Raw genomic sequence first — 12070 nt, forward strand, 5'->3', positions numbered from 1 at the left:
CAAGTTTGAATTTTGGTGGCATCACTTTTACCGTTCTAGAGTTATGCCCCTTAATTAATTTGAAAAAATTGCTGAATTTTTCGTTTCCTTTCTCTAACTTAAGTTTGCCTCAACCAAAAGTTATGTAACTTATACACAATGCTTATTACCACAAAACTCAGATCAAATACAAATTTGGGTAGCGTCACTTTTACCGTTCTTGAGTTATGTCCCTTTATAACGTTATATGCAAGCAGGGGCATCATCTGTGTCCCATGGACACATTCCCCATTTATTTCTATTAGTTAACACAAATTTCAAATAATCTGAATGTTGTAAAACAAATTAATTTCATTTTTATAATTTTGGACAATTTGCTGAGCAATAAAAAATACCACTAGTAGTACAAAGGACTCACAGAAATTTTACACTTCATTCATAACAACATGTTTGATGTTAAACTTCTTTCTATGCATACATAGTTCATAACATTTTTCTAAAGTATTCAATTCAAAACTGAATAAAGTTCTGGTATAACATTTTTCTAAAGTATTCAATTCAAAACTGAATAAAGTTCTGGTATCTATGACCATTTTCATTAAAAAAAATATGACCCAAAGCAGACTCTGAGATAACCATTCTTTGCTCATACTACTAAAATGTACTTTTTTATGGAAGAAACAGCAAATACTCATTTGTTGTCTTTATTTTTACTAAGTGAAGAACAAATCAGCAGGAGCTCACTGCAATAATACTGTGAATGAGGTATGAGATTATTTAATACAAATACATACCAAAACAGAGTTGTACATAAATCACATGCAAAACAATCTTTATGTGTCTGTAAAACATCTTCTAAGTCTGAAGTCTGTAATGAATGTGTCTCCCAAAACTTCATAATCTACAATAGATGATTTATTAAATTGTAACTTCATTCATTTAATCAGTGCTACACTAAATCACAAAAATATTTCAGTTCCGTCATGACAGTTTACACATAAATAACACTTTCAACTTGCTTGACCAAAAGGATCATGGAGGAAGGGTTGAACAGGGGTAAGGCAATATGGGAATGAGCAGAATTAGGAGTAGGAGTAGAGGAGGAGGGAGGTAAGTGGGGTTCAGTGACCCTCTAGCCACCCCTTCATGGAGTCTTCCTTACTACTTTGTAACTGCAGCAAGTTGAAAGTTTGTCAGGTGTTCTTAAGCATTTAATAAAATATTCTACATCATTTAGCAAACAGGACATGAATAATCTTAAAGGAATATATTTGAAACTGCATTATGCATTTCACTCCCAATCAACCAACAGGCAACCGTTACTATAAATAGATCAGAAATTTTTCTGACTAAATCTCCAGAAACATTTAGCTGATCTTTAATAAATAAATGTGAAATAAATCAAAACAGAAAATATGTGAGTATTGTTCAAGTTGACCTAATTATGGACTTGAACTTGAACTGAGAAAATATCTGAAGATGACAGTTTTATAATCTATTTGTAATCATAAATCTGATATTGATCTGATATCGTATATATATAGTTGTAAAGCCTATATTTTCAAAACATGTGATATTGTGCATCTAATTTACAGTAAAAAGGTGAGTCAATTCAATAGAGTCAAATTCTTAAACTATGGACTTTTTCACAAGTGCCAGATGAGTAAAATTGACTCAATAGTGCCTTGTGCTATGTAATCACTAGAATGACAACAAATATAATATATGTAATAAGAATTAGATGGTTTTGAAAATCGTATCCAATAACTTTATGAATATAATAAGACTTCCTTTCAACTTGTTTGTCCTTTAAATATTTACAGTTACCTTACATTTGAGAACTTATAGCATACCAATAATGTTTAGGCTACTTTTGTGAAGAAAATTAATACTACACTGAAATGTGTATAGAGTGCATAAAAAAAGACAGAAGGACACAGTTATTTTGCTATTTGACTGCTGAAACTTTCTTTGAGGAGAAAAAAGTACATTCTTAAAGTTATAGGTCAAAATCTATATAATATATAAAAGACTTGAAAACTGTAACATTGAAGAGTGAAAGTATAGTTTGATGTCATTTTTATTATCATTCAGGAATAAATATTTGATAAGGGCAGAAAATATTTTAACCTCAGCAAAAAAAGAAAATTCCCCATAATTCTGCACAATATATCCCTCCAAATACTGTGGATTCATTATATTCATAGGATACCGATTTTCATGGATTTCGTGGGTACAGGGGGACCATGAATTTATAAGTTCAAAAAATCACAAATTTTTTATAGGAATGTATACATTAATTTTTAAAACCACAAAATCATATATCCACGGAAATGCAAGTTTACCTCAATCACCAAAAATTGGTAAAATGAATCCACAGTAGTGAATGCCTGAAAGTATAATAATTTAAAGATAAAGATTGGCTTATCATTTAACATATATAAGAGATTTACAGTTCTTAAAAATTACCTGTAACAGTAAAATTCTGTAAACTTCTTCTTTTTCTGTTGCAGAAGACTTGTGATCCACACATAACCTTTAAAAATAAATACATGTATCATCCTTCATGTAATATTTGCCACTAAAAATTAAGCAGCCAACAATCATCTAAAAAATAACTTGAATATCATATCATCAGCAAGTGTATTCAAGGTTTTCAAAGTCGTATTTGTGTCAAATTAAATTGATTTTTTTTATATAGTGTCATTTTCTGTTAGAAACAAAATATACTTATTCTCAATTATTTGTTACAAGAACTTGATTCTAATTCTCAAATTTAGGGTATGACCAAGGAGAATCTACAGTGTAATGTTATACATGTACTCTATTAGAAGAAGAGATAGCCATGAAATTTTGATAGGATGTAACAATGAAATTTATAATAAACTTAAGTCTGTTCAAAAAGAATATTCCAAGCTTATTTTCATTTGCATTGTAGAAGGTACAATAAGGCCCCTTTTTTGGTCATTTGAATTAAAATACCTAGCAAGAAAGCACGTTAAAATGTCTTGATGGATTTATGACTCACAGACCAGGTAACATAATACCCTGTATTACCATAGGCAGGGCATACTAATAAACTGTTAATATCAACTTTTTTGCTTGCATACAATTCCACCAAGTAACAACAACCCATGTGAGCCGATCCTTGTTCAGAAAGTTAGAAGTGAAGATAGCATTACTTAAAAGACATAAACCAATTTGTATACCTGATATAATTTTGAATAACAGTCTTGGATACCTCTGTAAATCTACTGTCTAATGATGATTTATAGTGAGTTAAAGCAGCCAGATGGAATGATAATGCCTAAAATAAACACATATACCAACTGTTAATACTGATACTTTTAACAGAAAAACAACTGCAATTAATGAAATGTCATCAAATGAATTTTTACCCTGTAATGCAAAATTACCATAGCAACTTCTATCTAATAAAATTTAATCTATTCTTATTCAGGGGTACCATCAAATCAAGTTCAATTGTTTTTTGTCATGCATGAAAATCTTTGAAACTGATAAAATACCCCCAACCACCACCACCACTGTATTAAATGGGGTTCAGACCCTCCCATAAATTTGTTTCTGGAAAAATCATAAGGGTCATTTTTTTCAAATTTAAAGTTTTTTAGAACGTCATGTAATGTAGTAAATTTCAATACCTGTGAATAGTTGGTCTGATGGAGACAAATGTATGCTGCACTTAACCAGTCCTGGTGATCAACATATGTTCTAAGTAACTTTAAACAATTACACACACTTGGTAAATGCTGAAAATAGATAATTTACTGAGATATTGCAACTTTAATACCATGAACTTAATTATTTAATGAAAAAAGTTATTTGATATATGTATATATAATTTTGCATCAAATTCTATTTGTGAAAAAACAAATTAAATTGATTGATTGAATGTTGGTTTCTTAATGTCTAGTGGCAAATATTTCATACATATTCAGGATAAAAACAAATTGAATAACATAAGTTATGTAGAAATTGATATGGTGCATCAATGCATGCTACTGTTTGAATTTCATTTATAGTAACTTATAATTAGAAATATTAAACTTACCTCCAAAATAGTCAAAACAACACAACGACTGTACTTGACACCAACATCTGACTGTAAGTCTGGTATATGTGGTACAAAGTCATCATCATCACTCAGCTACAAAAATCATGTAAAAAAGTATTAATTTTCAGCCACACTATTTCACTATAATTTTTTACACACCCTTCCATATGTTTATGAATGACTTAGAACTAGATGCAATAATTAATTCAAAACAAGCAACATTTCTTCAATTCTTAATATTTTGTTCTAAATAATATCTAAAATTCTATTGTCAGTATTCCAAATTAACGAACTCATATCTTGACATGAAAATCTTACCAGTAATTCATCATCACTACTGGATGACCTTGACCTTGATAGCATTAAATGTCTCGATTGTAAAGGTTTAACTGATGGCAAAGCTGTACAGCGTGTAGGTACCAACTGTTCCTTCATGTTACTACTTGGTCTTAATCTTCTACCAGGATCTGTTGGATCAAGACCCAACTAACATAAAAATATATTATTCCAAAATATAAAATATGTGTATGGCTTCAATAGTTACGATACGAAATACAAATAACAGTTTTCTATGGGGTACCCATCTATTTTGGCATTTATGAAATAGACAGCATGGTAAAGGTAAATATTTCACATCGTCAAATTTTCCTTTTGTTTGTAATCATGATGTATTCAATATCAACAACACTAAATTAGGAGACCTTTTTCGCATGTTGCTTTTCATACTATCAGATAATATCAATCAGTATGATTTGGTGTTCTGAACTAAGCATGTCATTTTCACTTTTCATGTTCAGTTTGGATTTTCAGGGGGGAAAATTTAAAAAAAAAAAGTGATTTCAGATTTATGTCAATACTTATAATTTCCATGTTAACACTTGTTTAGAAAAGTTATGACTCATAACCACCAGTATATCCAAGCAACAACACACCATAATGTTAAAGGTTTGTTTAAAAACCAAACAAGACTTTCAAACAAAAACACACCACCAGTCTTGAATCGAAATAAACTTGGTCTAAAATTTGCAAAACTGAGCCCATAACAAACAGAATAAGGTAATTTTGACCTTAACGAAAATAGTTTTCTTACATCTTTCAACCATGACTAACTTCTTGTACTTAATCAGTTGACAATGTGAATTGAGAGAATAAACATAATTAAATTCACAAACCCAATGATTTTGCAGGTGTCTTCCAGAAGGTATTTAAGTTATTTGAAAAAAAAAACTTTTTATACATCTCTTATGTTATTTTTTTTTTTTTTTTTGGTATTTCATGTGTTCAAATGAATGTTTACAGCCTATAAACTTGTATCAAAATATTCTTGAACAATATGGTAGTGAACAGAACTTTTACAAATATTTACCTGTCCAAATTCATTTTTGCCCCAAACCCACAAAGAATATTCTGAATCCATGGCTACATTAAATTCACCTCCTGAAGATATGTGAATAATCTGTTTGTCATTTATACTTGTTACCATGGATGGAGTTTTCTACAAACAAAAATATGTGCATTTGGAAAATATGCATGTACTGTTGTTATTGTGTAAAAGGTTAGTTTTGAATTATTACCTATTTTTGTATTTTTTTTCTAAAAGATATAAATAAATAAATCCATTAACTTTAATATTTGCCACTACAGTTTAAAAAAGTGTAAAACAAAGAATTTCAACCACAAACTTTCCATAAAATGAAATTTAATAATGAACTTACAACATCTTGTCTTGAGTTATTACCAATCTGTCCATCCATATTACGTCCCCATGTGTAGACATCACCATCTAACGTTACTAAACAAGTGTGAGATTTTCCACAGGAGGCCTAAAATTCAACCAGTCAACAAAACTTTATTTAGATCATACAGGTCTCAAGTTTAGTATTTTCTGTCAATGTCATCTCTGTTTTCATGTATTGTTTTTTTTTAATCATTTATGTAACTACAGCTTTAAGTATATATTTATGAGGCAAGTTCTAGAACTTTATTGAGAGAACTTTGAAAGTGTTAAACAAAGCAATGACTCATTAAGAAATTAAAAAAAAAAATGTTTCTATACATACAACACTAATAAAACTTTATAGGAAACAGAGTAAACAAGAAAATATGACAAATATAAAAAAGGATTATGTTATAGCAATGACATAAGATGGTTTTGATTTTTCCTTTTTAAGTCCATTTTTGTTGATAAGCTTTCCTTGTGTTACACAACTCTTGCTTTCTAATTTTTAATTGTAAGAATGATTTGGAAACTATTTAAAAACTGTTTGAAAACATGAACTAAAAAAATCCTACCTTTACAATACGACCATGAACAAAACTAGTGTCGACTATCTCTGGAACAAGGAATCTCTCCACTGGATCACTGACTGCTGTACCCGCTTGCCTAGCTCTACGTACAGCATGAGCATTCAATCTGAGGTTATATGGATGACATCCCCAATTATAAACAACATTATGTATAGTTACAGCTACCTGTACATAAAAAGTATATCTAATTAATTAATGTACTTGTCTCTTTCTTCAAACCCTATACAGTTACATGACTGTTATTGATCAAAGAATGAATTTTAAATTCTTCCTTGAATATTTCTATTATAAGTTGAGAAGAAAATGCTCCTTTTTACACATTATCATTCTACATATCATGAGTTATTGATTTCTACTGAAAAATGAATCCTGTGACCCCATATAAACTTTATATCATTAAAACAGAACAGTTCATAGCAATCACATATAATTCTTAAACAAAATTTTGTGGACAGAATTTTGTAATTTAAATTTGAAAACATTTTTTTTGCAGCTTTTTATTTACATTCTATACATTTGTAGATCTGTTTCACAATTTTTCTAATTAATTGCATCCTTGCAGTAATAAATGCTACATATACATGTATATAATTTTTTTTATCTTGATGCAGTTAAGCAAGTTATAAGTGCAAACAAAATTTCATAAAAAATTTGAAATACAGCCAAATTAGGTATACATTGCCTTCAGAATATATAGATTACTTCCTAGCCAACATCCTAATCATGTTAAAAAGTTGTTTTCAAAGAAAGTTATCTCGGATAATCTAAGTTATCAAACTTAAACAAAACAAAAATACTTACATTATGGAAATACTTAGTAGCTATCATTTTAACTTTATGTGGTATTCTCTCCATCTTTACTGGTAAAGACTGTTTGGTGGTATGACCTATGCCCAACTGACCAAAATAACCACAACCAAATACCCATATTTCACCCTGAGAAAATAAAAGTGCAAAAAATTACAAGTACCATAATATTATTTCTTTATTTAATATTTTCTACAGTATTTCATTTGACTGATAACATAATTCTGTTTAGGAACACTTATCTTTCAAGAAATACATTTTCAAAAAGAAACTGCACATGAATGGGAAGATAAACAAAGGAGAAGGTAAAAGCCTTACTTGGCAGATAAAGTATTACAAAATCATATTAGTTCTGAATTTTAAACATTTAAAAATTATTCAAAATTCCTAAATATCAAATTTTATCAAGTGCATATATTTTCAACTACATTCATCATTCTAACAATGTTTTTATAAATCAATGTTAATATTTGATATTCATTTTTAATGTGTAATCTCTAGGCAAAAAATGCAAATGAGTTTGATTTTAGTGTGTTAAAAGTATATTTTACTTGTATCAAACATAAAGTTCTTTCATTATCTTTGGAATTATTATTGCGAACCCAATGATACTTTTCCACAGATTCACCTGCAAGTTACCTGTCGATTTAAACTTTTGTAAGTTCTTTTGTCCCATCTAATAAATACAATAGCTATTGTTCTCTGTGTAGTTTATTTGATGGGACCTTTAAATTTCTTCCAAGAGAAATCTATCACTCACTGATTAATTTACCTGAACAAAAAATTGAACTGTCAAAAATGAAAATACATGTACAAATACTAAATAAGGACTCAAAAAAACTGTATGTGGTGTTGTATTTATTCAATATCAATAATTCATTTTTAATAGTTTCAATATAAACACTGATTCAAAAATTAAAAGTTGATTTCTGAACAAATTTTTTTTATTTTCCCTATTAAAATTTGCTTTTTTTTGTGTGTTTGACAAATAAAAACTTGAAAATTATTGTGTTTAAATTAAGGTCTTGATAAATGTATTCTATAACTGAACAACAACAAAAACATGCAAATTCATTGGAACAATATTAAAAATTTTGTCAGAAATAAACTTTTTATAATTAAATCAGTGTTTATATTGAACAGATTGAAAACATATTATTGATACTGATTAAATACAATATTGCATGCAGTTTATGCGAGTTTATACAACTATTTCCCCCCAAAAAGAAGATAATTTTTTGGTCAGGTAAATTAATCAATGAGTGATAGATTTCTCCTAGAAGAAATTTAAAGGTCCCAGTGAAAAAACTACACAGAGAACAATAGCTATTGTATTTATTCAATAGTACAAGAGAATAGACAAAAGTTTACATACCCTGGTCAAGAGCAGACGACTCTATGGAAGACTTTCATTTGGTTCGCAATAAATCACCTTGAAGGTCTCAACTGCATGAAGCTGATATTTGATGCTATTACACTGATGGAAATTAGATACATGCTTATAAAACTTACTTGACTTGATAATGCTAATGTATGACAATATAACTTACCTGACTTGATAATGCTAATGTATGACAATATAACTCACCTGACTTGATAATGCTAATGTATGACAATATAACTCACCTGACTTGATAATGCTAATGTATGACAATATAACTCACCTGACTTGATAATGCTAATGTATGACAATATAACTCACCTGACTTGATAATGCTAATGTAATGCTAATGTATGACAATATAACTTACCTGACTTGATAATGCTAATGTATGACAATATCCACCAGATACTGCTGTGATTTGTTTATCTGACAAAGTTTCTATTCTTTTTGGTGTCAACTGATCTTCTGGGTCTCCGTGACCCAGTTGTCCATGTACTCCCCAACCCCAACTATACACTCTGTAAGCAATATAAAAATCAGCACAAAATCTACCTATTCATTAATATGATATCAATAATCAAATTAACATGCACTACTTATTTACTGTTTAAAAGATTGCTATATTAAGAATTATATAATTAGAGAATATCTCTTGCCTAAAATATTGTTAAAGAATATTTCTTGCCTAAAATATTGTTAAAGAATATTTCTTGCCTAAAATATTGTTAAAATATGATAAGTAAAAGACACATATCATAGCTGAGAAAAAAATCAAAGCTGAGAAAAAATATAAAACTGTCATCAAAATTTCATATACTTAGCTAAAGACCTATTCAGATAAAACAGTGGCGCATTCTCATATAAACCTTTATAGACAAATTTCGGGAAGCTCTGATTTGTAGTTCCTCAGAAAAATGCGACCAAAATTTTTTATAAAAGTTTTGTTGATGATTAAGATCAAATTTAATTTATGAAACAATGATTACACCTGTAATCATTATAAGGAATATTATATTTGAGAAAAACTTACTGATTGTCATTAGTCAGAGCAAGAGTATGAAACAGTCCACATACTACACTGATAATATGATGGCCAAAATTAACTAACATAGCACGACTGTACATATGTCTAGTTCCTACTCCCACTTGACCATACAAGGATGAACCCCATGAATACACCTGAAAATAAAACAACATAACACATAAAAAAATTAATGCATTTAGAATCAACAGCTTCTTTCATTTGAATACACTTGAGGGTGGTACCATTTACATGATTTTTTAGTTTTGTTTTTATAAATAAATCTGACAAATGTTTTAAGTTACTTTAATTCTGTCACAAACTGTCAGATCATATAACCTAACAAAAGGGTAAAAGTAAACAGCTAGCATAAATTGATACTTGGGTTCAATAAACTCAGTAAAATAATCTATATTTCTTTTTATTCCAATAAAATGCACTGAATAATATTCCCAGATGAAGTATTTCATAAAAATTAAAAACCTATTTTGCCTGTGTAGGAATTAATCTTAGGCTTGTGGTGTCATGAAACAGGTTTATTCATGCATACAATTTTTGGTTGCAATGGCATTCACCAATGAAATAAGACTAACATATAACATTAGAACTATAATAGATTGATTGTATTCTCGTCTTTTATTTTTGCTTATGTGCTTTGTCTATATGCCATTTTGTTTTTCTTTGTTGACATATTTGTTTGTTTTTATAGTGATTAAGATTATAACACAATGTTGACTGCTGTACCCCTATTTTTGACATTTTTACCTATTATGTCTGTTTGTTTTGTTCACACATTGTTGTCAATATAATGGAATTTTATGCGACTGTCATACAAGTGAGAGGTTTAGCTAGCTATAAAACCAGGTTTAATCCACCATTTTCTACATAAGGAAATGCCTGTACCAAGTCAGAAATATGACAGTTGTTTTCCATTCCTTTGATGTGTTTGAGCTTTTAATTTTGCCATTTGAGAAGGGGCTTTCCATTTTGATTTTTCCTTGGAGTTCAGTATTTTTGTTATTTCACTTTTACACATAAAACTAAAATTCGATACCCCCATCACCTGTACAGAAACAAACAAATATTTACAAATTATATTACTCACTCCTTGATGAGTTAAGGCTACTGTGTGATCTCCACCACATGAAACTGATATCACCTTTATCTGTAGCTGATGTAGTGTGTCAACTCGGCAGGGAACCAGTGTAGGATTATCTGGTACCAGATCTCCCTGTCCTAAACTGAAAGATATTACATATGTATAAACTGTCAAAGTCTTTGACTAACATATTTCACATTCTCTAAAACTGTTGTATTTACACTATGCATCAATCTACTTTTTGATAATATAATTCATGGAGCAAAAGTGAAGTGCAAGTTCTTTTGAAAATATCGCAATATTTTTTTTTTAATTCTGGAAAATAAATGTTGTGTTATTAAGGGTTGGAAAATAAATTTGGATACACAACTCAACAAAGGATAATTTACAATAAGCACATGGAAAAAGTTAGTGAATAATTCTATTGGAAATTATACACTAGTGTAACTTGTCCTCTTGAAAAAATATACTGGCGGAAGGAATACACTGTTACAAGCTTCATAGCTAGGTATATATCTATAAGACTTACCGACCATGTGAAGCTCGTCCCCAGGTATACAAATCGCCATTTCTAACAACTCCAACATGTTGAGCTCCACAACTTACTAGTTTCATCTGGTATTTCAATTTTCTTTTTCTTAATTTTATATCTGACTTTCTTGCCTGAAGAAAAAAAAACCAGCTTCTTTTTAAAATGCAATACACTATTTAAAACCTAGAATGAAGGTATATATGTTATACATTGTCTTATGGTTCCATTTCTAGGAATTTAACAAAAAAAGAGCTATTTCACAGCAAGCTTGTGTATGTGGAAATATGGTATTTACCATAAACAGCTATTGTTCTCAACTTTATTTGTGTAATAGACTCAAAGGTAAAAAAAAAAAATTATTGGTCGACAGGTTTCGTCTGTATTTAATCATTTTTATTTGAAAACCCTGCATACCATCTGTATCCATTTAATGAGACTCTACCAACACAAAATTTAGAAGGTGTTAACTGTATGTTCAGTGGATCTTTATTTTTATTGTTAATGTAAAATTATTGTCTTGTTTTTTTATTAATATACATTCCCTTAATTAAAGTTTGACTAATATGTGCAAAGAATTTTCTTTTTAAGTGCTGTTGTATGAAATATACATGCATTGTTTGTCACTGGAAGGTACGCAAACAACATTTAATCAATCTTTCTGTATTGAACTTCTCTATATAGATTAACTTTGTGCATTGAACCAGATGGTCTTTCTATGCTGTTCAAATATTTTATTCCCACCTTCCACTCCCTAGTGGATAGCTTTTCCATATTTGCTACATTAATCATTAGAAATGGAACTCATAGTTATCATGTACTTTGTGTTAGGGGTACCACAGGTTTACATTTTGATTTTGCTTTGTTTG

At 29.4% G+C, this 12070-nt stretch overlaps 1 protein-coding gene across 2 annotated transcripts in view; it reads right to left on the minus strand.

Moving 5' to 3' along the window:
• LOC127728604 (uncharacterized) overlaps window positions 1–12070 on the minus strand; it is a 35668-nt gene that overhangs the window by 1533 nt on the left and 22065 nt on the right. For both annotated transcript variants that reach the window (XM_052236159.1, XM_052236154.1), the window contains exons 17-30: window positions 11202–11335; window positions 10679–10814; window positions 9583–9731; window positions 8920–9070; window positions 7163–7297; window positions 6347–6526; window positions 5770–5877; window positions 5421–5549; window positions 4373–4540; window positions 4052–4147; window positions 3642–3749; window positions 3189–3286; window positions 2449–2515; window positions 774–880 (exon numbers count right to left, since the gene is read on the minus strand). In XM_052236159.1, the coding sequence (XP_052092119.1) occupies window positions 774–880; window positions 2449–2515; window positions 3189–3286; window positions 3642–3749; window positions 4052–4147; window positions 4373–4540; window positions 5421–5549; window positions 5770–5877; window positions 6347–6526; window positions 7163–7297; window positions 8920–9070; window positions 9583–9731; window positions 10679–10814; window positions 11202–11335 (1766 nt within the window). The remainder of the gene's footprint in view (window positions 1–773; window positions 881–2448; window positions 2516–3188; window positions 3287–3641; window positions 3750–4051; window positions 4148–4372; window positions 4541–5420; window positions 5550–5769; window positions 5878–6346; window positions 6527–7162; window positions 7298–8919; window positions 9071–9582; window positions 9732–10678; window positions 10815–11201; window positions 11336–12070) is intronic.

The sequence above is a fragment of the Mytilus californianus genome, unplaced genomic scaffold (assembly GCF_021869535.1).
Source record: "Mytilus californianus isolate M0D057914Y unplaced genomic scaffold, xbMytCali1.0.p SCAF_1, whole genome shotgun sequence".
NCBI lineage: Eukaryota > Metazoa > Mollusca > Bivalvia > Mytilida > Mytilidae > Mytilus > Mytilus californianus.